General features: G+C 45.1%; 2 protein-coding genes across 7 annotated transcripts; one reads left to right on the top strand and one right to left on the bottom strand.

The window, feature by feature from the left end:
- Positions 1–42: 42 nt before the first annotated feature.
- Positions 43–7,439, bottom strand: dbr1 (debranching RNA lariats 1). Of its 4 annotated transcripts, none has more exons than XM_041868799.2 (9): positions 7,303–7,439; positions 6,107–6,355; positions 5,715–5,839; positions 5,468–5,548; positions 5,285–5,370; positions 4,970–5,194; positions 4,667–4,744; positions 4,302–4,447; positions 43–1,189 (listed from the first exon to the last, which is right to left on the bottom strand). In XM_041868799.2, the coding sequence occupies exons 1-9, from the start codon at positions 7,314–7,316 to the stop codon at positions 448–450; spliced, it is 1,746 nt and encodes a 581-aa protein (XP_041724733.1). In that variant the 5' UTR covers positions 7,317–7,439; the 3' UTR covers positions 43–447. The 4 variants fall into 4 exon arrangements, with proteins under 4 accessions (XP_041724733.1, XP_041724731.1, XP_041724734.1 ...); XM_041868797.2 differs by lacking the exon at positions 7,303–7,439 and adding an exon at positions 7,137–7,252; XM_041868800.2 differs by lacking the exon at positions 7,303–7,439 and adding an exon at positions 6,557–6,722.
- On the top strand, positions 7,186–27,986 carry LOC121555026 (armadillo repeat-containing protein 8-like). Of its 3 annotated transcripts, none has more exons than XM_045217524.1 (22): positions 7,186–7,265; positions 9,149–9,225; positions 9,955–10,026; positions 10,138–10,352; positions 10,435–10,532; positions 10,674–10,766; positions 10,885–10,965; positions 11,125–11,200; positions 13,970–14,060; positions 14,234–14,294; positions 14,701–14,901; positions 15,091–15,186; positions 15,282–15,364; positions 15,700–15,781; positions 16,032–16,118; positions 22,562–22,654; positions 24,520–24,669; positions 24,841–24,936; positions 26,271–26,366; positions 26,584–26,656; positions 27,018–27,111; positions 27,185–27,986. In XM_045217524.1, the coding sequence occupies exons 1-22, from the start codon at positions 7,221–7,223 to the stop codon at positions 27,216–27,218; spliced, it is 2,094 nt and encodes a 697-aa protein (XP_045073459.1). In that variant the 5' UTR covers positions 7,186–7,220; the 3' UTR covers positions 27,219–27,986. The 3 variants fall into 3 exon arrangements, with proteins under 3 accessions (XP_045073459.1, XP_045073458.1, XP_045073460.1); XM_045217523.1 differs by having other exon boundaries at positions 26,584–26,677; XM_045217525.1 differs by lacking the exon at positions 22,562–22,654 and having other exon boundaries at positions 26,584–26,677.
- The last annotated feature ends 10 nt before the right edge of the window (positions 27,987–27,996 follow it).

Genomic DNA, 27,996 nt, shown 5'->3' with positions numbered 1-27,996 from the left:
TGCTAAAATGACCAAAATGTAAAGTAAAGATGTCATTCAAGGTTAATGTTCAAAATTGGTTTATGACTATTTGGTGTACAAACATATTCATGTTCTTTACAACATCCTTTTCTTGTTTCCAACACAGCACTTTTGCAGTTGACCCACACTAGAAAACTGAGGAAACAGTGTGACTCATCTGAAATCCAACTAGTTTTTTTAAAATCAATTTTCTTTATAATTTAAAAAAAGGAACTGAACAGACTTAAAAAATACATTTCCACTCTCCCTTTCCTAAAAAAAACATCTCTGTTGGTTTGCATTGAAGAAGGACAATAGGTTTGCGTTGAAGAAGGAAAATAGGTTTGCATTGACGGACAATATCAATATAAAAATGAGATCATAAGAATCTTCTATTTGACAACAGTTCCCACTGACTCCCCCTAAAACCTGGGTCAAGTTCTAGCCCTAGTCCTCACTCTCGTCATCGTCCACTGCAGTGTAGATGACCTGGTTCCTGCGTTTGATCATGGGGGTGCTGCCTGTACTGATGGGGTCCCCTGTCTCCCCACTGGTGCGCTTGGGGATCCGGACATGGGGCTCCTCCCCTTCCACTTCCGGGGGTGAGGAGTGAGAGGGAGGAGGCAGGTTGAGGGACAGGCGTGAGGGAGTAGCGGGGTCTGATTTGGGCTCAGGCATGGTCAGACCCATGCGGCTGGGGGGTAGCTCTCTAGAGGGGGGCCCTGAGTCCCATCTCCCTCCTGCTTCCCCCCCTGGGACCACTGCATCAGGGCTCTTCCTCTTTCCCTCTTTCTCGCCTCCCTCCTCCTCCCCCTCTTCCTCCTCCCACTCGTCCTCTATTGTGATCTCATCAGGGTTGTAGGAGCTGGACAGGCCAGAGGTGTCACTAGGATATTCACTGGGTTCATCTCCACTCTGGACTTCATCATCCTCCAGCTCTGGGGCTCCTGTGCCTATCTGGCCCCCATATCCTCCCTGCCCAACCTGGGCATAGATGTCTCGGAGGCCCAGGGTGGCACAGAGCTCGGTGGTCTGGGAGTTGGTGCTGTAGCTGGGGTGGGCATGGGGCTGTGGCCGGGCAGGGTCGTAGGCTGGCACGGTCAGGCTGAAGTTGTCAGGGATGGACAGTTCACCCCCCAGGTCACCCACAGCCTCCATCATGGCTGCCTCAGACGCACTGAAGTCCCACCTGGACAACATTCAGAAGTAGTTAGACACAGAGATCATGAGCAGCACATTACACGTGTGTGTGTGTGGGTGGGTGTGCATGCGTAAGTGAGGGATGGTTTGTATGTGCATGTACGCAAATGTGTATGCATGTGTGCAGAGTGCATTCGGAAAGTATTCAGACCCCTTCACTATTTCCACTTTTTTTTTTAAACGTTACAGCCTTATTCTAAAATGGATTAAATTGTCCCCCCCCCTCATCAATCTTCAGGTTCAATTCCGGGCTCTGGTTGGGCCACTCAACGACATTCAGAGACTTGTCCCGAAGCCACTCCTGCGTTGTCTTGGCTGTGTGCTTAGGGTCGTTGTCCTGTTGGAAGGTGAACCTTCGCCCCAGTCTGAGGTCCTGAGCACTCTGGAGCAGGTTTTCATCAAGGATCTCTCTGTACTTTGCTCTGTTCATCTTTCCCTCAATCCTGACTAGTCTCCCAGTCTCTGCCGCTGAAAAACGTCCCCACAGCATGATGCTGCCACCACCATGCTTCACTGTAGGGATGGTTCCAGGTTTCCTCCAGACGTGACGCTTGGCATTCAGGCCAAAGAGTTCAATCTTGGTTTCATCAGACCAGAGAATCTTGTTTCTCATGGTCTGAGTCCTTTCGGTGCCTTTTGGCAAACTCCAAGCGGGCTGTCATGTGCCTTTTACTGAGCAGTGGCTTCCGTCTGGTCACTCTACCATTAAGGCCTGATTGGTGGAGTGCTGTAGAGATGGTTTTCCTTCTGGAAGGTTCTCCCATCTCCACAGAGGAACTCTGGAGCTCTGTCGCAGTGACCATCGGGTTCTTGGTCACCTCCCTAACGAACACTCTTCTCCCCCGATTGCTCAGTTTGGCAGGGCGAACAGCTCTAGGAAGAGTCTTGGTGGTCCAAACTTCTTCCATTTACAGTGGCTTGCGAAAGTATTCACCCCCCTTGGCATTTTTCCTATTTTGTTGCCTTACAACCTGGAATTAAAATGGATTTTTAGGGGGTTTGCATCATTTGATTTACACAACATGCCTACCTCTATATTTGTGTGTGAAACAAACAAGAAATAAGACAAAAAAACTGATCTTGAGTGTGCATAACTATTCACCCCCCCCCCCCAAAGTCAATACTTTGTAGAGCCACCTTTTGCAGCAATTACAGCTGCAAGTCTCTTGGGGTATGTCTCTATAAGCTTGGCACATCTAGCCACTGGGATTTTTGCCCATTTTTCAAGGCAAAACTGCTCCAGCTCCTTCAAGTTGGATGGGTTCCTCTGGTGTACAGCAATCTTTAAGTCATACCACAGATTCTCAGTTGGTTTGAGGTCTGGGCTTTGACTAGGCCATTCCAAGACATTTAAATGTTTTCCCCTAAACCACTTGAGTGTTGCTTTAGCAGTATGCTTAGGGTCATTGTCCTGCTGGAAGTTGAACCTCCGTCCCAGTCTCAATTTTCTAGAAGACTGAAAGAATTTCCCTATATTTAGGGCCATCCATAATTCCTTCAATTCTGACCAGTTTCCCAGTCCCTGCTGATGAAAAACATGGATGGTGTTCTCGGGGTGATGAGAGGTGTTGGGTTTGCGCCAGACATAGCGTTTTCCTTGATGGCCAAAAAGCTCAATTTTAGTCTGATCTGACCAGAGTACCTTCTTCCATATGTTTGGGGAGTCTCCCACATGCCTTTTGGCGAACACCAAACGTGGTTGCTTATTTTTTCTTTAAGCAATGGCTTTTATTTGGCCACTCTTCCGTAAAGCCCAGCTCTGTGGAGTGTACGGCTTAAAGTGGTCCTATGGACAGATACTCCAATCTCCACTGTGGAGCTTTGCAGCTCCTTCAGGGTTATATTTGGTCTCTTTGTTGCCTCTCTGATTAATGCCCTCCTTGCCTGGTCCGTGAGTTTTGGTGGGCGGCCCTCTCTTGGCAGGTTTGTTGTGGTGCCATATTCTTTCTATTTTTTAATAATGGATTTAATGGTGCTCCGTGGGATGTTCAAAGTTTCGGATCTTTTTTTATAACCCAACCCTGATCTGTACTTCTCCACAACTTTGTCCCTGAACTGTTTGGAGAGCTCCTTGGTCTTCGTGGTGCCGCTTGCTTGGTGGTGCCCCTTGCTTAGTGGTGTTGCAGACTCTGGGGCCTTTCAGAACAGGTGTATATATACTGAGATCATGTGACACTTAGATTGCACACAGGTGGACTTTATTTAACTAATTATGTGACTTCTGAAGGTAATTGGTTGCACCAGATCTTATTTAGGGGCTTCATAGCAAAGGGGGTGAATACATATGCACGCACTACTTTTCCGTTATTTAGTTTTTTGAATTTTTTGAAACAAGTTATTTTTTTCATTTCACTTCACTAATTTTGACTATTTTGTGTATGTTTATTACATGAAATCCAAATAAACATCCATTTAAATTACAGGTTGTATTGCAAGAAAATAGGAAAAAACGCCAAGGGGGATGAATACTTTTGCAAGGCACTATAAGACCTTCAATGCTACAGAAATGTTTTGGTAACCTTCCCCTGTTCTGTGCCTCGGAGCTCTCCGGACACTTCCTTCGACCTCATGGCTTGGTTTTTGCTCTGACATGCACTGTCAACTATGGGACCTTATATATATTTCCAAATCATGTCCAATCAATTGAATTTATCACAGGTGGACACCAATCAAGTTGTAGAAACATCTCAAGGATGAGCAATGGAAACAGGATGCACCTGAGCTCAATTTCAAGTCTCATAGCAAAGGTTCTGAATACTTATGTAAATAAGGTATTTCTGTTTGTTATTTTTAATAAATGTGCCAAAAAAATCTAAAAACCTGTTTTTGCTTTGTCATTATGGGGTATTGTGTGTAGATTGATGAGGGAAACAAATAAATTAATCAATTTTAGAATAAGGCTGTAACGTAACAAAATGTGGAAAAAGGGAAGGGGTCTGAATACTTTCCGAATGCACTGTATGTGAGATAGTAGGGTTTGGTGTGAGTGAGTGAGTGAGTGAGAGAGAGAGAGACAAAAAGAGAGAGATTGATTGATTGAGTGAATGAATGAATAAGTAAGAGAGAAGTGTGTGTAGTATGTGAGAGAGCGAGTGTCTGACCTTGTGTGCAGGCCGTTGTTCTGTGGGGGGTTCCAGTAGTTAGGACTGACAGTCTGCAGGCTGTCTGTAGCCTTCAGGATGGCCAGCCACTCTGGATCATACTCCAGACCCTGGGACGATCCTGGCCTGTCTGCTACCTCTACGATCTGAAACACACACCCTACAAGTCAGCATCAACTCAGACATGCACTACAGAGAACACGCCTATAGCCAATACTAGCCCAAAATAAGACTTGCAAGCTGTTTCACAGACCAGTATGAACAGATTCTCCATTCAGAAGTAGGTTTAATCTGGATCTATGAAACTGGAACATAATCACTTGCATGGCATGTGTCATCACCCTCTCTCTATATCTCTCTCTCACCTGTAGGAAGTCCCTGTAGGGGAGGCACTTATCCAGTGAGAGGAATTTGGTAGTGCGGGGGGCAGCATCAACTTTGGCCTGAAGGTACAAACAGAGCTGTGATAGATCCAGTGCTGATATGGCAGCACATACATTATATATACAATCAGGAGAAATAAGATGTTGGTGGGGGATATGTCAATGTCGATGCTGAATAAATGCATCATGCGACAATCACAGAATCTTTAATTCTAATTAATCAGAAAGAATCAAATCTTTGAATATGCACGGCAGTCTCTCTCAACTGTCTTCAGTTCAGCTCACCGGGTGCTGCATTAGGGCAGCGAACTTGACGTGGAGGTGTGCAGAGAACCAGTAGTTAGGCTGCAAATGGGCCAGGAGCTCTGCAGCTGCAGGACTACCCAGCGTGTTGGACTCCACCTCCTGCCTCAGGAACTTTTTCTTCCTCAGCAGCTCCCCCGTGCTGCCGTAATGGTAGATCCCACGAGGCCAGTCATGGGTTAGGAAGACATCCACGGGCATCTGGATCTAGTGGTAAAATAGGGGGGCACATAATATGAAATATGATATAATAGGGGGGACATAATATAACATATTAACCCTGTGAGTGGTAGTCACCTGTTTGAGTTTGAAGACATCGATGTTCCTGATGTGGTAAACACTGCGTAGAGTTTCTGGGTTATATGGAGGGAACTCGTAATGTCCTGTAAAAAAGAGCATTGATTAAATTTTACAAACAGTTGGGCTGCAACACATTTGCAGAGACAGGAGGAAATATCTACTAGAGCTTTATGACCTCACCTTTCCTATAATCATGCCCTTTGAAGATTCCAGACAAGCCACCAATCCTTACTCCTTTGTAGCGCACAATGCCAGCATAACCTGATGGAAGACCACATACACTGTTATTATTAGATGAACATTTTCGGGCAAGTGAAAACTGCTCCCGAATTTCCTGATGGACAAGTGGCCTTGAGAGCCTTGAGATCCGTGGAACTTGTAATATGCGTTTTAACTTTATACCCAGAGTGTGACGGTAAAGTCATACCCATGTAGTAGATGTTGGGAGCCACCCAGCCCCCGTACGGCAGCTCCTGGAGATGGTTGGAGGCCTCATGATTCCCCCCGATGAAGATAGTCAGGACCGGAGCCTTCTTCTCTCCAGAGTAGTACCTAAACGAACCAAGATACAACCATCAGAAATACAACAGATTGTCCTTTAAACTAAAGGAACTATAAGTAGTACTGACAGGGTTGGGTTTAACCAATTTAACCCACCTGGCTGTTGATTCCTATGGCATCTAAAGCCATAGGGGTTAACAGCCATCCCTCAGAGTAAGGTAGGGTCTAGATTTTTTCCAGGATCAGGTCATGCGGGGGTCAGGAAAAACTCCTGGCCCTACATAAGAGAGGGAGCAGAGGTGATAGGAAGGAACTAACTTGTAGAAGGTCTGCATCTGCCTGTACTTTTGCGGCACAGCCATGCACTTCATGTCCCCCTCGTTCCTCACAGCCTGGAAGTCTCCACAACACAGCAGCAGGTCCACTTTCACCCCCTCCTTCTGCTCCAGGTAGCCAATCGTCTCATAGATTTTATCCAGCTCTCCATGGCAACATCCTTCCACAGCTATTTTCATGGCTGATGATTGGCTGTAGACTCCCGTAAGGGTCTTCTTTTTCTGTGCTGAGCTGAATTATATGATGAGGAAGACAACAATTATAGAATTGAATAAAATAGAATGTAGCAAGTTAGCTCAATCATTTGTGTTGGTTGTTTACTACTAGCTCTAGTAGAGATCTACTCGCTATCACACGTCCGCACTGTCCGGGGTTGTAGCCTTGTCCTGGCTAAGGGACATGCAATGCAATCACTCGTCAAATCAAACTAACTTGTTCAATTGCTTCTCGCCTTTTGCACTTTGGAGTTACGATGTAGCGTTAGCTAACTAGCCACCATGATTATGTTGGTTTGTTCTGTTTATCTCAACCAAAATGTATGACTCAAACGTTTTTTCCCACCTCAGCGTAGTTTGACCTGAGCGCATGCGCAAACATTCACCAAAGTAAATCGAGTGATGGATTCGTAGGTAGCACTTTCGCAATCAAAATAATTTACTACAAATAGTCAAACACCTATACATTATCCCGAACTGTAATACTTAGCGTCACTTCTTTATGAATTAAAATATTTGTTGTATGCACACAAATGCTTATAACAATAATGTCTTTATCAGCCATGCTTCAATTTCAAATCTGCCAGTTTAGAACCAAAATGTACTTGATTGAGTTGATTTACAAATTGACATTCGATCATCTACAATGTAGCCATTTGGCAAATATAAAGAATAGTTTCATTAGAAAAGGAAACGTTATCTGTGGCTCAAACAGACCAAAGACACCCCTGTTAACTCCACCTAACCCATTGAATACTAACTTATTCTGAAGTGTTGCGTGATTAAGCTATATTTACTTTTTAAATCTGAGCAGCTGGTCTGGAGGGCGGAGTATTCGGAAAGTGCTGCTCCAATTGGGGCGCTCGACAGGGGGAAGAGAGATGGCGTGCTTGTTGGAGGCCCCTCTCCGCATCAGCGTGTTATCTGTGAGTGTCCCTCTTATACTATGGATTAAATACTTACTTTTTGTTGTGCATTCTTCATAACATTGGATAGTGAAACGCTTTTTGTGTGTCGCATCAATAGCAATGTATTTGCGGACATGCACTGAAGTTACTGCTAGCTAGCTAGCACAGGCTTTACAACATGTATCTAGCAAGCTAGTTAGCAAGGGCGGTCTCCCGACTTTCACCCGGAATGAGTTAGCAACCGGTGACATACATTTTAGGTGAATCCAATTATAATGAAATCGCAAACATGTAGTTAACAACTTTATTGCACAAAACGTTAACGATGCAATCAAATAAGGTTATGGTAGTTAACTGGAACAAACCGCTAGTTAGTTAGCTGTCCATAACCATAGTTACTCTAGCCCTCTAACGCCCGGGAAGTTCCGATTCAAACTCATTTACCAGCTCTGCAAGCGTTATAATGTGAAAATACGTTAGTTGATCACCAAATATGCAGTTTCGCTGAGCAACTATCATAATTTACTCCCGTTGCATCCGGTATGTAACGTTATCTACTTCCCAAAAAGGTGTAAATAAAAATGTACAAGCAACCGAAAAATGCAAAATCACTCATTACTGCCACGCACAGGTTGGAAGGCAGGTCAATACATTGGCGGTGCCGATGATGATTTTTTTTTCGGTTGCTTGTACATTTTTATTTAGACGTTTTTTGGAAGTATAGCGAAACCCCATATTTGGTGTCAACGAACATCATTTTGACATTTATAATGCTTGCAGAGCTGGTGAATGGGAGTTTGAATCCGTGCTTCCTGGGTGTTAGAGGTCTCTAAGAGCCAAAAATGAGGTCAGACGTGCGGTATGGATGCTGTGACGCAATTTCGAAGCTTCCGGAGGCAGAGGCCAAATTGAGCTCTGTACGGCATCGCTGTTCGTCTCTCAAATGTTGTAACAATGCGGAGGGCTCAGTATTGACATGATTGGTTGGCGGGAGGTCCTGTATAAACACAAACGCACTTCCTTGACAACAGCTCTGCCCTGTGCGGCTTAGTGCAAAAAGTATGTTTGCTCTGACTTCTGCAGAGGCCGCATCGCAGTAAACGTTGTATGGCCAATGCAGACGTCGTATTGACCATGTAGCACCATTAACGCACATACTGGTTGTCAGTTAGCAGCAGTCAGTTTTTTTTGGAAGATGTCTGTTACGATTTAGACCCAACTGCTGTCAGTTTTGTCATCGAGAACCGACTTTCAACATTTTTAAAACCACAACGTTAGCACTTTGCTTAGGGTTCAACTAGCTACCGAACAGTTTAAGATTGAAGTTATAATGCTGAAACGCCCCCCCCCCGCTCTCAACCCCATCGAACACCTTCAGGCCTAATCGCCCAACATCAGTGCCCGACCTCACTAATGCTCTTGTGGCTGAATGGAGGCAAGTCCCCGCAGCAATGTTCCAACATCTAGTGGAAATCCTTCCCAGAAGAGTGGAGGCTGTTATCGCAGCAAAGGGGGGGGGGGGACCATCTCCATATTAATGCCTATGATTTTGGAATGAGATGTTCCACGAGCAGGTGTCCACCTACTTTTGGTCATGTAGTATATTTCACATAGTGAGTAGTGCGGAAAGTTCTGGACAGTCCCTACCACTCGATGATAAACATAAACAAAGTTATTAAGTGACATATGACAGTGCCCTGGATGAGTTTACAGTTTGACGAGAGTAGCCTAGCGCCTGTTGACCAGTTGTATAGTTAGGAGGGGGTTTTCTGGGATGGCGTATCTGTCTGGCCCAGACCAGTCCTGTCTGCTGAGTATGTGGTTGGTGTCAGCGGTGGGATGATGATGATGAGGAAGGCCAGCGCTAACTCACTGTTGTTCTCTCTCGTGTCACCATACAGGAGGTCACGGCCACCAGCCGCCATTATGTTGACGGGCTGTTTCACCCCGACCCACAGAAAGTGCTGCAGGGAGTCATGTAAGTACATAATAATAACATGACCTTGTGTTGTAGTAGCCTATGTCTTCCTATAGGAACATTTATATTTGTCCTGTCTCTGTCCCTCTTTAGTGCTCTGGAGGGAGCTGTCTGTCAGTGATTGGTTGTTTGAGTGCAATATGAGCATGCCCAGTGTGAACTCAGTGAGAGCTGCTTGGACCACTTTGTTTACATGTGGCTGTAAGACCTGTGTGTGTGTGATCAGTTGGTCTGGTTCGTCTTTATTTTTAACTCTGAGGCCCAGCTCTGGTTACAGTTTTAGGCGGCTGGCCGCATCGCTACCTGACTGGTGCAGCTGTTCTTTTCCACTTGCCTCCACTAGCTCATGGCTGTTTCATTCCATTAGCTACTAATATCTTTATATTACATACATTACATTCTATAGGGTCTCATCAGTTGGCCAAACACAGTTAGATTTCTGTACTCTGGATAACATTTCATATGTTATATTATTGGCTTATATAAGTGGTGTGTGATATTCAGTATTCTATCCTCTCAAAGCAATACGTTAACAAGCTTGAACAGCACTGATGTTTCTCAGCTGCGCCTGTAGGCGTTAGCCCTAGTGTTTAGACTTGTTTAGCGTAGGTGATATGATTTACACTGTGGATGAACTCTGACAAGTGTTGTTGTTATTGTGGCTGTTAGTAACATGCTGAGGGAGCTCCACACTTCTGACACTGTGTGTGTGTGTGTGTGTGTTAACAGTGACATGAAGAATGCTGTCATCGGAAACAACAAACAGAAAGCCAATCTGATTGTCCTGGGAGCTGTGCCCAGGTATCTCGCTCTCTACCGTTTCCCTCCTACCTTCTTTCTCACCTCCCCTCTTTTCCCGCTTTCCCTGTCTTTATTTTCTCTCTCACTGAGTATGTCCCTCTTTCCCCCCAGGTTACTGTACCTGCTCCAGCAGGGCTCATCTAGTTCAGAGCTGAGGACAGAGTGTGCGGTGGTGCTGGGCTCAGAGCTGAGGACAGAGTGTGCGGTGGTGCTGGGCTCAGAGCTGAGGACAGAGTGTGCGGTGGTGCTTGGCAGTCTGGCCATGGGCACCGAGAACAACATCAAGTCCCTGGTGGACTGTCACATCATCCCTGCCCTGCTGCAAGGTACACACACACACACACACACGCAAACACACTGCAAACACTAGGGAAGTGTCAGTGACTTATGCTCTCTGTGTATATGCAGGTCTCGTATGTCCAGACCTGATCTTCATCGAGGCTTGTCTACGCTGCCTAAGGACAGTCTTCATCAGTCCAGTCACCCCAGTGCAGCTGCTCTACACTGTAAGGCTTAGTCACTCACTCTCTGACACACATACCATCCATAGGGGTGGAACATAATATTACAACATGCTATCTCCATCACCCATCTGAGCCGTGTGTTCTGAGCCGTGTGGACAGTAACAGTGTGTCTGTCTCCTTCAGGACCCCACTGTGATTCCCCACCTCATGTCCCTAATGAGTCGGTCTCAGCGGACGCAGGAGTACATCACCCAGATCTTCTCCCACTGCTGCAAGGTCAGTACAGCAGTACACATTTAAAACACTTCACATTACAGAAAGTCACAGTATTCTAATAAAAGACATGTTAATGAGTCTGTCTGAGGAATTACTCAGGTGTGTGTGTGTTCTGTAGACTCCAGAGCATCAGACGGTTCTGTTTAACCACGGGGCCATCCAGAACATCGCTCCCATGCTCATCTCTCCCTCCTATAAGGTACTGTTTGAAACAATTACTCACCCATGTCTCAGTTCTACCATCTCACAGACTTAAGAGACTTCTGTATTAACATGTCTCACCCTCTCCCCCCTCTCTCACCCTCTCCCCCCTCTTATCTCACTACCTTTCTTTCTTTTTCTCTCTCATCCCATACAGGTACGAATGCAGGCATTAAAATGCTTCTCGGTCCTGGCCTACGAGAACACTCAGGTCTCCACGACACTGGTGAATGGTAAGAGACTACTTTTCCCCCTTCTATTTCTCTCTATCCCTGCCTCCCTCTCTCTGCCTTTCTCTGACTCGTTCTCTCTCTTTCTCTCCTCTCTTTCTCTCTGTCCTTTCTTTTATCTACAGTGGCTTGTGAAAGTATTCACCCCCCTTGGCATTTTTCCTATTTTGTTGCCTTACAACCTGGAATTTTTGGGGGTTTGTATCATTTGATTTACACAACATGCCTACTACTTTGAAGATGCAAAATACTTTTTCTTGTGAAACAAACAAGAAAAAGTGCATAACTATTCACACCCCCAAAGTCAATTCTTTGTAGAGCCACCTTTTGCAGCAATTACAGCTGCAAGTCTCTTGGGGTATGTATTCAAGGCAAAACTGCTCCAGCTCCTTCAAGTTGGATGGGTTCCGTTGGTGTACAGCAATCTTTAAGTCATACCACAGATTCTCAATTGGATTGAGGTCTGGGCTTTGACTAGGCCATTCCAAGACATTTAAATGTTTCCCCTTAAACCACTCAAGTGTTGCTTTAGTAGTATGCTTAGGGTCATTGTCCTGCTTGAAGGTGAACCTCCGTCCCAGTCTCAAATCTCTGGAAGATTGAAACAGGTTTCCCTCAAGAATTTCCCTGTATTTAGTGCAATCCATCATTCCTTCAATTCTGACCAGTTTCCCAGTCCCTGCCGATGGAAAAACATCCCCACAGTGAAGCATGGTGGTGGCAGCATCATGTAGTTAACAACTTTATTGCACAAAACGTTAACGATGCAATCAAATAAGGTTATGGTAGTTAACTGGAACAAACCGCTAGTTAGTTAGCTGTCCATAACCATAGTTACTCTAGCCCTCTAACGCCCGGGAAGTTCAGATTCAAACTCATTTACCAGCTCTGCAAGCGTTATAATGTGAAAATACGTTAGTTGATCACCAAATATGCAGTTTCGCTGAGCAACTATCATAATTTACTCCCGTTGCATCTGGTATGTAACGTTATCTACCTCCCAAAAAGGTGTAAATAAAAATGTACAAGCAACCGAAAAATGCAAAATCACTCATTACTGCCACGCACAGGTTGGAAGGCAGGTCAATACATTGGCGGTGCCGATGATGATTTTTTTTCCGGTTGCTTGTACATTTTTATTTAGACGTTTTTTGGAAGTATAGCGAAACCCCATATTTGGTGTCAACGAACATCATTTTGACATTTATAATGCTTGCAGAGCTGGTGAATGGGAGTTTGAATCCGTGCTTCCTGGGTGTTAGAGGTCTCTAAGAGCCAAAAATGAGGTCAGACGTGCGGTATGGATGCTGTGACGCAATTTCGAAGCTTCCGGAGGCAGAGGCCAAATTGAGCTCTGTACGGCATCGCTGTTCGCCTCTCAAATGTTGTAACAATGCGGAGGGCTCAGTATTGACATGATTGGTTGGCGGGAGGTCCTGTATAAACACAAACGCACTTCCTTGACAACAGCTCTGCCCTGTGCGGCTTAGTGCAAAAAGTATGTTTGCTCTGACTTCTGCAGAGGCCGCATCGCAGTAAACGTTGTATGGCCAATGCAGACGTCGTATTGACCATGTAGCACCATTAACGCACATACTGGTTGTCAGTTAGCAGCAGTCAGTTTTTTTGGAAGATGTCTGTTACGATTTAGACCCAACTGCATGATGCTGCCACCACCATGCTTCACTGTGGGGATGGTGTTCTCGGGGTGATGAGAGGTGTTGGGTTTGTGCCAGACATTTTCCTTGATGGCCAAAAAGCTCAATTTTAGTCTCATCTGACCAGAGTACCTTCTTCCATATGTTTGGGGAGTCTCCCACATGCCTTTTGGCGAACACCAAACGTGTTTGCTTATTTTTTCCTTTAAGCAATGGCTTTTTTCTGGCCACTCTTCCATAAAGCCCAGCTCTGTGGAGTGTACGGCTTAAAGTGGTCCTATGGACAGATACTCCAATCTCCGCTGTGGAGCTTTGCAGCTCCTTCAGGGTTATCTTTGGTCTCTTTGTTGCCTCTCTGATTAATGCCCTCCTTGCCTGGTCCGTGAGTTTTGGTGGGCGGCCCTCTCTTGGCAGGTTTGTTGTGGTGGGATGTTCAAAGTTTCGGATATTCTTTTATAACCCAACTCTGATCTGTACTTCTCCACAACTTTGTCCCTGACCTGTTTGGAGAGCTCCTAGGTCTTCATGGTGCCGCTTGCTTGGTGGTGCCCCATGCTTAGTGGTGTATATATGAGATCATGTGACATGTGACACTTAGATGGCATACAAGTGGACTTTATTTAACTAATTATGTGACTTCTGAAGGTAATCGGTTGCACCAGATCTTATTTAGGGACTTCATAGCAAAGGGGGTGAATACATATGTGCGCACCCCTTTTCCGTTATTTAATTTTGTATAATTTTTTTTAAACAAGTTATTTTTTTCACTTCACCAATTTGGACTATTTTGTGTATGTTTATTACATGAAATCCAAATAAAAATCCATTTAAATTACAGGTTGTAATGCAACAAAATAGGAAAAACGCCAAGGGGGATGAATACTTTTGCAAGGCACTGTATCTCTGTCTCCCTCTCTCTCTCTCGCTCTTTTATTCTTGGCTGCTCTGAGACCTGACTGGGACAGCTTCCAGCTGTGTTCTTTACTCTGTGTCAGAGGTGTTCTATTATTGGCATTACCTTGTTATCGTCATGGTAGCAGACAGGTTGTCAGATGGTGATAACATAATATTATGACACTACTATACAAATCTATGTTCTCCTCTCTGTTCTCAGTGCTGGTGGATGGGGAGCTGCTCTCTCAGGTATTTGTCAGAATGATGCAAAGGGATCGGCCCATTGAAATGCAGCTAACAGCAGCCAAGTGGTGAGTGTTTCACTTGACTATTAAACTAAGTGTGCTGCAATTGACCAAGTCGATGTAAGTGCAATTAGGTGTGTACCTGCGGACTGAAGTAAAGTGTCTGAAGTGTTTTCCTTTCTAAAGATGACCTCTCTCTCTCTTTCTCTTCCTGCCTCGCTCTCTTTCTGTCCCCCCAGTCTAACGTACATGTGTCGAGCGGGAGCCATCAGGACAGATGACAGGTGCATTGTTTTAAAGGTGATTATACTATTTTGCGTGTAACATTGTGCACTCATCTAACGACTCAGTCTGATACTGATATGTGTGTTGAGTCTATGCTGCCTATTGTGTGTGTATAGTCTGGCCTGTGTGTGTGTGTGGACATTTTATTGGGATGGATCTTGTCCTAGAGGCAGAGCAGAGAGGTTTCCACTAGATGGGCCAGCCGCAAAGTCAAAATTGTCTATAACATAAAACATTTATGGAAACAAAATGTAGCTTTTTGGTCATCATTTAAGGTTAGGGTTTGGCACAAGGTTAGCAGTGTGGTTAGGGTTGTATGACTTTGTGGCTGTGCCACCTAGTGACCATCCTGCAGAGCTGCCTCCAGTACATAAGGCATCCCAACCTGTGTGTATAACTCTGGTTCCATCCCTGTCTGTAGACCCTGCCGTGCCTGGTGAGGATGTGCAGTAAGGAGCGTCTGTTGGAGGAGCGTGTGGAGGGGGCAGAGACCCTGGCCTACCTGATGGAGCCTGATGTGGAGCTGCAGAGGATCGCCAGTGTAACAGACCACCTAGTGGCCATGCTGGCTGACTACTTCAAATATCCCAGCTCTGTCAGCGCCATCACTGACATCAAGAGGGTGAGACACTGGACTATAGTCATTGAACCTAGCCAGGCAGTCTTACAAATGCAGAGAAAACAGTGACCATCAGGAAAACACTGAAACTGTGGTGAGAAAAGAACACCACAGTCCTTACTTTGGAAAAAAACCTCTAACTCTTTAACCTCAAATGTTAACCTAATATTTAATTTCGTTTTTTTTCTGTAGTTGGATCACGACCTGAAGCACGCTCATGAGCTGAGGCAAGCTGCCTTCAAGCTGTACGCCTCACTGGGCTCCAACGATGAAGACATCCGCAAGAAGGTGACTTTCACTCAACAGTACACACACCCCTACCCAGCCACTTTTAGAAGTGTGTGTCCATCTTGTAACCCCCCCTCCTGTTTCTCCCTCCTCAGATCACAGAGACAGAGAACATGATGGACAGGATAGTGAGTGGCTTATCAGAATCCAGCATCAAGGTGCGGCTAGCAGCCGTCAGGTACAGATAACATATAACATCTCTACCTCTCTCTACTCTGCTCTCCACTGAGGGTGCTGTGACATCCTTAGTGTCCTGTCACATTCTGTTCCCCTCTTTTTATATATATAAAAAAGCCAGACTACGGTTTGCAACTGCACATGGGGACAAAGATCGTACTTTTTGCTATACAACCAAATAAATATTTAGTACAAGAATCGACCAGGGTCCAGTTGACCCATAGATTCATAGAATTTGTATATTAAAACTTCTGTTCCCCTCTTAGCCTATGAAGATCTCCTTGTACCTAAGACATCTGACTCTTCCTATATGTCTATGTCTCTCTCTGTGTCCAGGTGTCTTCACAGTCTGTCCCGGTCAGTCCAGCAGTTGAGGACTAGTTTTCATGACCACGCAGTATGGAAACCCCTTATGAAGGTCTGTGCCCTCGTATTACCCTCTACATCTCTTTATAGTCACATTGTGTTTGTGTAAGCTGCATAGGAAATGGCCAATATGTGGGGATATTAATAAGACAATATGTGGGGATATTAATAAGACAATATGTGGGGATATTAATAAGACAATATGTGGGGATATTAATAAGACAATATGTGGGGATATTAATAAGACAATATGTGGGGATATTAATAAGACTGTCTGTACTCTTCTCTCTCTGTTTGTGTAGTTGTTACAGAATGCTCCAGATGAGGTGCTGGTCATGGCCTCTTCTACACTATGCAACCTGCTGCTGGAGTTCTCCCCCAGCAAAGAGGTAAAACAGGCAGCAATACAACACTACTACTGTTACCTAGGCAGCAATACAACACTACTACTGTCACCTAGGCAACAATACAACACTACTACTGTTACCTAATGGCAGGCAGCAATGCAACACAACTACTGTTACCTAGGCAGCAGTACAACACTACTACTGTTACCTAGTGGCAGCAATACAACATTACTACTGTTACCTAGGCAGCAATACAACACTACTACTGTTACCTAGTGGCAGCAATACAACATTACTACTGTTACCTAGGCAGCAATACAACACTACTACTGTTACCTAGGCAGCAATACACCACTACTACTGTTACCTAGGCAGCAATACACCACTACTACTGTTACCTAGGCAGCAATACACCACTACTACTGTTACCTAGTGGCAGCAATACAACACTACTACTGTTACCTAGGCAGCAATACAACACTACTACTGTTACCTAGTGGCAGCAATACAACACTACTACTGTTACCTAGTGGCAGCAATACAACACTACTACTGTTACCTAGGCAGCAATACAACACTACTACTGTTACCTAGGCAGAAATACACCACTACTACTGTTACCTAGGCAGCAATACAACACTACTACTGTTACCTAGTGGCAGCAATACAACACTACTACTGTTACCTAGTGGCAGCAATACAACACTACTACTGTTACCTAGTGGCAGCAATACAACACTACTACTGTTACCTAGTGGCAGCAATACAACACTACTACTGTTACCTAGGCAGCAATACAACACTACTACTGTTACCTAGGCAGCATACAACACTATTACTGTTACCTAGGCAGCAATACACCACTACTACTGTTACCTAGGCAGCAATACACCACTACTACTGTTACCTAGGCAGCAATACACCACTACTACTGTTACCTAGTGGCAGCAATACAACACTACTACTGTTACCTAGTGGCAGCAATACAACACTACTACTGTTACCTAGTGGCAGCAATACAACACTACTACTGTTACCTAGTGGCAGCAATACAACACTACTACTGTTACCTAGTGGCAGCAATACAACACTACTACTGTTACCTAGTGGCAGCAATACAACACTACTACTGTTACCTAGTGGCAGCAATACAACACTACTACTGTTACCTAGTGGCAGCAATACAACACTACTACTGTTACCTAGTGGCAGCAATACAACACTACTACTGTTACCTAGTGGCAGCAATACAACACTACTACTGTTACCTAGTGGCAGCAATACAACACTACTACTGTTACCTGGGCAGCATACAACACTATTACTGTTACCTAGGCAGCAATACACCACTACTACTGTTACCTAGGCAGCAATACACCACTACTACTGTTACCTAGGCAGCAATACACCACTACTACTGTTACCTAGTGGCAGCAATACAACACTACTACTGTTACCTAGTGGCAGCAATACAACACTACTACTGTTACCTAGTGGCAGCAATACAACACTACTACTGTTACCTAGTGGCAGCAATACAACACTACTACTGTTACCTAGTGGCAGCAATACAACACTACTACTGTTACCTAGTGGCAGCAATACAACACTACTACTGTTACCTAGTGGCAGCAATACAACACTACTACTGTTACCTAGTGGCAGCAATACAACACTACTACTGTTACCTAGGCAGAAATACACCACTACTACTGTTACCTAGGCAGCAATACAACACTACTACTGTTACCTAGTGGCAGCAATACAACACTACTACTGTTACCTAGTGGCAGCAATACAACACTACTACTGTTACCTAGTGGCAGCAATACAACACTACTACTGTTACCTAGTGGCAGCAATACAACACTACTACTGTTACCTAGGCAGCAATACAACACTACTACTGTTACCTAGGCAGCATACAACACTATTACTGTTACCTAGGCAGCAATACACCACTACTACTGTTACCTAGGCAGCAATACACCACTACTACTGTTACCTAGGCAGCAATACACCACTACTACTGTTACCTAGTGGCAGCAATACAACACTACTACTGTTACCTAGTGGCAGCAATACAACACTACTACTGTTACCTAGTGGCAGCAATACAACACTACTACTGTTACCTAGTGGCAGCAATACAACACTACTACTGTTACCTAGTGGCAGCAATACAACACTACTACTGTTACCTAGTGGCAGCAATACAACACTACTACTGTTACCTAGTGGCAGCAATACAACACTACTACTGTTACCTAGTGGCAGCAATACAACACTACTACTGTTACCTAGTGGCAGCAATACAACACTACTACTGTTACCTAGTGGCAGCAATACAACACTACTACTGTTACCTAGTGGCAGCAATACAACACTACTACTGTTACCTAGTGGCAGCAATACAACACTACTACTGTTACCTAGGCAGCATACAACACTATTACTGTTACCTAGGCAGCAATACACCACTACTACTGTTACCTAGGCAGCAATACACCACTACTACTGTTACCTAGGCAGCAATACACCACTACTACTGTTACCTAGTGGCAGCAATACAACACTACTACTGTTACCTAGTGGCAGCAATACAACACTACTACTGTTACCTAGTGGCAGCAATACAACACTACTACTGTTACCTAGTGGCAGCAATACAACACTACTACTGTTACCTAGTGGCAGCAATACAACACTACTACTGTTACCTAGTGGCAGCAATACAACACTACTACTGTTACCTAGTGGCAGCAATACAACACTACTACTGTTACCTAGTGGCAGCAATACAACACTACTACTGTTACCTAGTGGCAGCAATACAACACTACTACTGTTACCTAGTGGCAGCAATACAACACTACTACTGTTACCTAGTGGCAGCAATACAACACTACTACTGTTACCTAGGCAGCAATACACCACTACTACTGTTACCTAGGCAGCAATACACCACTACTACTGTTACCTAGTGGCAGCAATACACCACTACTACTGTTACCTAGGGCAGCAATACAACACTACTACTGTTACCTAGTGGCAGCAATACAACACTACTACTGTTACCTAGTGGCAGCAATACAACACTACTACTGTTACCTAGTGGCAGCAATACAACACTACTACTGTTACCTAGTGGCAGCAATACAACACTACTACTGTTACCTAGTGGCAGCAATACAACACTACTACTGTTACCTAGTGGCAGCAATACAACACTACTACTGTTACCTAGTGGCAGCAATACAACACTACTACTGTTACCTAGTGGCAGCAATACAACACTACTACTGTTACCTAGTGGCAGCAATACAACGCTACTACTGTTACCTAGTGGCAGGCAGCAATACAACTACTGTTACCTAGTGGCAGGCAGCAATACAACACTACTACTCTTACCTAGGCAGCAGTACAACACTACTACTGTTACCTAGGCAGCAATACAACACTACTACTGTTACCTAGTGGCAGGCAGCAATACAACACTACCACTGTTACCTAGGCAGCAATACAAAACTACTACTGTTACCTAGTGGCAGGCAGCAATACAACACTACTACTGTTACCTAGGCAACAATACAACACTACTACTGTTACCTAGTGGCAGGCAGCAATACAACACTACTACTGTTACCTAGTGGCAGGCAGCAATACAACACTACTACTGTTACCTAGGCAGCAATACAACACTACTAATGTTACCTAGTGGCAGGCAGCAATACAACACTACTACTGATACCTAGGCAGCAATACAACACTACTACTGTTACCAAGTGGCAGGCAGCAATACAACACTACTACTGTTACCTAGTGGCAGGCAGCAATACAACACTACTACTGTTACCTAGTGGCAGGCAGCAATACAACACTACTACTGTTACCTAGTGGCAGGCAGCAATACAACACTACTACTGTTACCTAGGCAGCAATACAACACTACTACTGTTACAGTGGGGAAAAAAAGTATTTAGTCAGCCACCAATTGTGCAAGTTCTTCCACTTAAAAAGATGAGAGCCCTGTAATTTTCATCATAGGTACTTGTCAACTATGACAGACAATTGTTATATACCCTTTGTTGGCAATGACACAGGTCAAACGTTTTCTGTAAGTCTTCACAAGGTTTTCACACACTGTTGCTGGTATTTTGGCCCATTCCTCCATGCAGATCTCCTCTAGAGCAGTGATGTTTTGGGGCTGTCGCTGGGCAACACGGACTTTCAACTCCCTCCAAAGATTTTCTATGGGGTTGAGATCTGGAGACTGGCTAGGCCACTCCAGGACCTTGAAATGCTTCTTACGTAGCCACTCCTTCGTTGCCCGGCCGGTGTGTTTGGGATCATTGTCATGCTGAAAGACCCAGCCACGTTTCATCTTCAATGCCCTTGCTGATGGAAGGAGGTTTTCACTCAAAATCTCACGATACATGGCCCCATTCATTCTTTCCTTTACACGGATCAGTCGTCCTGGTCCCTTTGCAGAAAAACAGCCCCAAAGCATGATGTTTCCACCCACATGCTTCACAGTAGGTATGGTGTTCTTTGGATGCAACTCAGCATTCTTTGTCTTCCAAACACGACGAGTTGAGTTTTTACCAAAAAGTTATATTTTGGTTTCATCTGACCATATGACATTCTCCCAATCCTCTTCTGGATCATCCAAATGCACTCTAGCAAACTTCAGATGGGCCTGGACATGTACTGGCTTAAGCAGGGGGACACGTCTGGCACTGCAGGATTTGAGTCCCTGGCGGCGTAGTGTGTTACTGACGGTAGGCTTTGTTACTTTGGTCCCAGCTCTCTGCAGGTCATTCACTAGGTCCCCCCGTGTGGTTCTGGGATTTTTGCTCACCGTTCTTGTGATCAGTTTGACCCCACGGGGTGAGATCTTGCGTGGAGCCCCAGATCGAGGGAGATTATCAGTGGTCTTGTATGTCTTCCATTTCCTAATAATTGCTCCCACAGTTGATTTCTTCAAACCAAGCTGCTTACCTATTGCAGATTCAGTCTTCCCAGCCTGGTGCAGGTCTACAATTTTGTTTCTGGTGTCCTTTGACAGCTCTTTGGTCTTGGCCATAGTGGAGTTTGGAGTGTGACTGTTTGAGGTTGTGGAAAGGTGTCTTTTATACTGATAACAAGTGCAAACAGGTGCCATTAATACAGGTAACGAGTGGAGGACAGAGGAGCCTCTTAAAGAAGAAGTTACAGGTCTGTGAGAGCCAGAAATCGTGCTTGTTTGTAGGTGACCAAATACTTATTTTCCACCATAATTTGCAAATATATTCATTAAAAATTCTACAATGTGATTTTCTGGATTTATTTTTCTCAATTTGTCTGTCATAGTTGACGTGTACCTATGATGAAAATTACAGGCCTCTCTCATATTTTTAAGTGGGAGAACTTGCACAATTGGTGGCTGACTAAATACTTTTTTCCCCCACTGTACCTAGTGGCAGGCAGCAATACAACACTACTACTGTTACCTAGGCAGCAATACAACACTACTACTGTTATCTATTGGCAGGCAGCAATACAACACTACTACTGTTACCTAGTGGCAGGCAGCAATACAACACTACTACTGTTACCTAGGCAGCAATACAACACTACTACTGTTACCTAGTGGCAGGCAGCAATACAACACTACTACTGTTACCTAGTGGCAGGCAGCAATACAACACTACTACTGTTACCTAGGCAGCAGTACAGCATTACTACTGTTACCTAGTGGCAGGCAGCAATACAACACTACTACTGTTACCTAGGCAGCAATACAACACTACTACTGTTACCTAGTGGCAGGCAGCAATACAACACTACTACTGTTACCTAGTGGCAGGCAGCATTACCTAGGCAGCAATACAACACTACTATTGTTACCTAGTGGCAGGCAGCAATACAACACTACTACTGTTACCTAGTGGCAGGCAGCAATACAACACTACTACTGTTACCTAGGCAGCAACACAACACTACTACTGTTACCTAGTGGCAGGCAGCAATACAACACTACTACTGTTACCTAGGCAACAATACAACACTACTACTGTTACCTAGTGGCAGGCAGCAATACAACACTACTACTGTTACCTAGTGGCAGGCAGCAATACAACACTACTACTGTTACCTAGTGGCAGGCAGCAATACAACACTACTACTGTTACCTAGTGGCAGGCAGCAATACAACACTACTACTGTTACCTAGTGGCAGGCAGCAATACAACACTACTACTGTTACCTAGTGGCAGGCAGCAGTACAACACTACTACTGTTACCTAGTGGCAGGCAGCAATACAACACTACTACTGTTACCTAGACAGCTACTTGACTGGTAGACAAACTCAACTCTGTAAAGTTGTGATATGACATTTTTTTGCATGAAGTTTTAGGACTAAATATTAGCTGTCAGGTTGTGTATTTGCTGTTTATCTTGACCAGTGGGAGTAAGTAAGTACATGTGTTTTGTATGCCTGCAGCCCATCCTGGAGTCAGGGGTGATAGAGTTACTATGCAGTCTGACCCAGAGTGACAGTCCAGCCCTGAGGGTCAACGGCATCTGGGCTCTCATGGTGAGTCCCCACTTTACCCCTCTCTGTCTTGCTCTGCTCTCCCTCTTTACCTCTACAAAAGGTTGCATAACCAAAGTTCCCAGGTTTTTCAGCAATCTTGGCTGGAGGATTCTCAGAATCATCAGAGAATAAGCAGGGAGGAAACCCTTCAACTGACAATCTTCCAACCAGAACTTGTAGTTTCTGTAATTTTGCAACCCTAGTTTAGAAGGTGTCTGTCTAACCTACACCATCTTTTTTTGTGTGTGTATGTACAGTGGGGAAAAAAAGTATTTAGTCAGCCACCAATTGTGCAAGTTCTCCCACTTAAAAAGATGAGAGAGGCCTGTAATTTTCATCATAGGTACACGTCAACTATGACAGACAAAATGAGAAGAAAAAAAATCCAGAAAATCACATTGTAGGATTTATTATGAATTTATTTGCAAATTATGGTGGAAAATAAGTATTTGGTCAATAACAAAAGTTTCTCAATACTTTGTTATATACCCTTTGTTGGCAATGACACAGGTCAAACGTTTTCTGTAAGTCTTCACAAGGTTTTCACACACTGTTGCTGGTATTTTGGCCCATTCCTCCATGCAGATCTCCTCTAGAGCAGTGATGTTTTGGGGCTGTCGCTGGGCAACACAGACTTTCAACTCCCTCCAAAGATTTTCTATGGGGTTGAGATCTGGAGACTGGCTAGGCCACTCCAGGACCTTGAAATGCTTCTTACGTAGCCACTCCTTCGTTGCCCGGCGGTGTGTTTGGGATCATTGTCATGCTGAAAGACCCAGCCACGTTTCATCTTCAATGCCCTTGCTGATGGAAGGAGGTTTTCACTCAAAATCTCACGATACATGGCCCCATTCATTCTTTCCTTTACACGGATCAGTCGTCCTGGTCCCTTTGCAGAAAAACAGCCCCAAAGCATGATGTTTCCACCCACATGCTTCACAGTAGGTATGGTGTTCTTTGGATGCAACTCAGCATTCTTTGTCTTCCAAACATGACGAGTTGAGTTTTTACCAAAAAGTTCTATTTTGGTTTCATCTGACCATATGACATTCTCCCAATCCTCTTCTGGATCATCCAAATGCACTCTAGCAAACTTCAGACGGGCCTGGACATGTACTGTCTTAAGCAGGGGGACACGTCTGGCACTGCAGGATTTGAGTCCCTGGCGGCGTAGTGTGTTACTGACGGTAGGCTTTGTTACTTTGGTCCCAGCTCTCTGCAGGTCATTCACTAGGTCCCCCCGTGTGGTTTTGGGATTTTTGCTCACCATTCTTGTGATCATTTTGATCCCACAGGGTGAGATCTTGCGTGGAGCCCCAGATTGAGGGAGATTATCAGTGGTCTTGTATGTCTTCCATTTCCTAATAATTGCTCCCACAGTTGATTTCTTCAAACCAAGCTGCTTACCTATTGCAGATTCAGTCTTCCCAGCCTGGTGCAGGTCTACAATTTTGTTTCTGGTGTCCTTTGACAGCTCTTTGCCTTGGCCATAGTGGAGTTTGTAGTGTGACTGTTTGAGGTTGTGGACAGGTGTCTTTTATACTGATAACAAGTGCAAACAGGTGCCATTAATACAGGTAACGAGTGGAGGACAGAGGAGCCTCTTAAAGAAGAAGTTACAGGTCTGTGAGAGCCAGAAATCGTGCTTGTTTGTAGGTGACCAAATACTTATTTTCCACCATAATTTGCAAATAAATTCATTAAAAATCCTACAATGTGATTTTCTGGATTTTTTTTCTCAATTTGTCTGTCATAGTTGACGTGTACCTATGATGAAAATTACAGGCCTCTCTCATCTTTTTAAGTGGGAGAACTTGCACAATTGGTGGCTGACTAAATACTTTTTTCCCCCACTGTATGTATAGAACATGGCATTCCAGGCAGACCAGAAGGTGAAGGGGGAGATTATGAGAGCTTTGGGGACGGAGCAGCTCTTCCGTCTGCTCTCTGACCCGGACACTAACGTCCTGATGAAGACCTTGGGCCTGCTACGGAACCTGCTCTCCACACGACCTGTAAGAAAGACAGACAGACACCGCTCTCCACACAACCTGTAAGACAGACAGACAGACAGACACAGCTTTCCACATGCCTTTAAAGACAAACACTCTCTCTCTCTCTCTCTCTCTCGCTCTCGCTCTCGCTCTCGCTCTCGCTCTCGCTCTCGCTCTCCCCCTCTCTCTCAGCACATAGACCAGATCATGAGTTCCCATGGGAAGCAGATCATGCAGGCGGTCACTCTGATCCTGGAGGGGGAACACAGCATCGAGGTCAAGGAGCAGGTAGGGCCCCCTCAACATACTGTAGGTCAAGGATCAGGTAGGGCCCCCTCAACATACTGTAGGTCAAGGATCAGGTAGGACCCCCTCATCATACTGTAGGTCAAGGATCAGGTAGGACCCCCTCATCATACTGTAGGTCAAGGATCAGGTAGGACCCCCTCATCATACTGTAGGTCAAGGATCAGGTAGGGCCCCCTCATACTGTAGGTCAAGGATCAGGTAGGACCCCCTCATCATACTGTAGGTCAAGGATCAGGTAAGACCCCCTCATACTGTAGGTCAAGGATCAGGTAGGACCCCCTCAACATACTGTAGGTCAAGGATCAGGTAGGGCCCCCTCACATACTCTAGGTCAAGGATCAGGTAGGACCCCTCCTCATACTGTAGGTCAAGGATCAGGTAGGACCCCCTCAACATACTGTAGGTCAAGGATCAGGTAGGACCCCCTCAACATACTCTAGGTCAAGGATCAGTTAGGACCCCCTCATACTGTAGGTCAAGGATCAGGTAGGACCCCTCAACATACTGTAGGTCAAGGATCAGGTAGGACCCCCTCAACATACTCTAGGTCAAGGATCAGGTAGGGCCCCCTCAACATACTGTAGGTCAAGGATCAGGTAGGACCCCCTCAACATACTCTAGGTCAAGGATCAGGTAGGGCCCCCTCAACATACTGTAGGTCAAGGATCAGGTAGGACCCCCTCAACATACTCTAGGTCAAGGATCAGGTAAGACCCCTCAACATACTGTAGGTCAAGGATCAGGTAGGACCCCCTCAACATACTGTAGGTCAAGGATCAGGTAGGACCCCCTCAACATACTGTAGGTCAAGGATCAGGTAGGACCCCCTCAACATACTGTAGGTCAAGGATCAGGTAGGACCCCCTCAACATACTGTAGGTCAAGGTCAGGTAGGACCCCCTCAACATACTGTAGGTCAAGGGTCAGGTAGTAGACCCCCTCATACTGTAGGTCAAGGTCAGGTAGGACCCCCTCATACTGTAGGTCAAGGTCAGGTAGGACCCCCTCATCATACTGTAGGTCAAGGTCAGGTAGGACCCCCTCATCATACTGTAGGTCAAGGTCAGGTAGGACCCCTTCATCATACTGTAGGTCAGAACACCTGTGTCACTGTGGTCGTGTTCCCCTGCTCAGACGTTGCATGCATCAACCAATTGTTGCGTGGCATGTCATCGACTGTGCCGTTGGACACCAGATTGCTGTAACATATGATGTGGTTAGCTAAGACCTATCCAGGTGTTGTAAGCTCTGGCATGCGTCAGCAATGCCTGGGCAGGGGAACACAACCTTTAACTGCTCTCTCTGTGTTTCAGACACTCTGCATCCTAGCCAACATCGCTGATGGCAACACAGCCAAGGAACTCATCATGACCAATGACGACATCCTCCAGAAAATAAAATATTACATGGTAGAGTCTTTTCCCTCCGTGAGCCACTGTAGCTATACTTAATAGTAAAAGATAGGTTTGTTCTCAAGTTCACTGAACTCTGTTGCCAACCTTGATATTTGCATGTATCCACGTGGGGTAATGTTTATTTGGAACTAGTTTGACCGTCTCTCTTTACATATATGATTGACACAGCTAAACCAAATACTGAGAACATGTTTCTGTGATGTCCTCTCAGGGTCACTCTAATGTGAAGCTCCAGCTGGCGGCAACATTCTGTATCTCCAACCTGATCTGGAACGAGGAGGACGGTGAGGCCGACGCCATGACAGGTTGTCACATGCTGGGGGGACTGCCTGGGTGGGAACAGGGAATAGATGTACAAACTTAGTGTTGGCTAGGAAAGTGCTAGTGGTTTTGTGGATGTAGTGGTAAAAATTGTGGATAAAGTTCATCAAAACCTGAATGCCAGTGGAGATTAAGCACGGTGAGTAACATACACTAATATATTAACGCTCCACTACAGACCTGGTTTTCATCTGTGATTCGACTCAACATTCCACCAGCTCCGTTGTTATGTAATGTTTAATGCTTTACTGTTGGACTTGGTCTCTGCCTCCGGCTCCAACATCATCCTCTCTAACCTTCCTATGTCGGTGTCTCTGTTCTCAGGCTCCCAGGAGCGTCAGGACAAGCTGAGGGAGTTGGGCTTTGTAGACATTCTGCACAAACTGACCCAGGCCTCAGACCCCAACCTCTGTGAAAGGTGTGAGACACACACACACACACGCGCTCATTATATTGTAGGATAGTATACTGACTCTCTCCGTCTCTCTCAGGGCGAAAACAGCGATGCAGCAGTATCTGGCGTGACCCCACGGGAGCAGTCTCAGATGTTGTTGCCCCTAACAACACAACTAACAATCCAACCGTCTGCCAGGAGGAGACCTGCCTGCTGCCATTATTTAGTTCTCTTCTCCTTCACTTTAATCTTCAGTTTTTGTATTGTTGCACAAAGACACCTTTTGAGCTGCAGCAGCAGACCCCCCTCCCACCCCATCACCCCCCTCCCCTCCCCACCAACCCAACCCTGACCCCAATCCCAGCCGGAGACTTTAAGACAAGGTCGGGCGGGAAACGAGCGCTTGCTGCTCACCAACGGTTACTGGAGGGGGAGTTTCACACAAAAAGTTGTAGTTGTCTTTTTTTTTCTCATGCAAATAGGTGAAGATTTTTGTTTTGTTTCTGAGACTTGATGTGAATGAAGAAAGGATTAGTAGTGTGCAGTACAGCAGCCAGACACCGCAGCACAGTGCCACCTTGTGGCCAGGAGGCCTTGGTGCTTTTGGACTCCCTACTGAGGAGATGGACAGAAAGACGCCTCAGAGAGCGGGACTAAAGGGTCTGACGGAAAGGGCAGGGTTGTGGGAGCATCACTTCCTCTTGGTTTAATTTAGCTAATTAATGATTCATTATTATTATTATTATTATTTAGAGGTGCTTTATGTCGCAAGAGAGGACGCGTTTGGGAAAAAAAGACTGTTCATTTTGAAATGTGTGGTGGTTTCTTTTTTTGTGGATACATACCTCGTAAATATTTATAAACATATAAATATATTTTTGGGATTTGTATTTTCCCCATCCCTTTGGT

The sequence above is a fragment of the Coregonus clupeaformis genome, unplaced genomic scaffold (genome assembly GCF_020615455.1).
Source record: "Coregonus clupeaformis isolate EN_2021a unplaced genomic scaffold, ASM2061545v1 scaf1093, whole genome shotgun sequence".
NCBI lineage: Eukaryota > Metazoa > Chordata > Actinopteri > Salmoniformes > Salmonidae > Coregonus > Coregonus clupeaformis.
The sequence above is the reverse complement of the archived record's forward strand: the minus strand, read 5'-3'. Positions and strand labels throughout refer to the sequence as shown.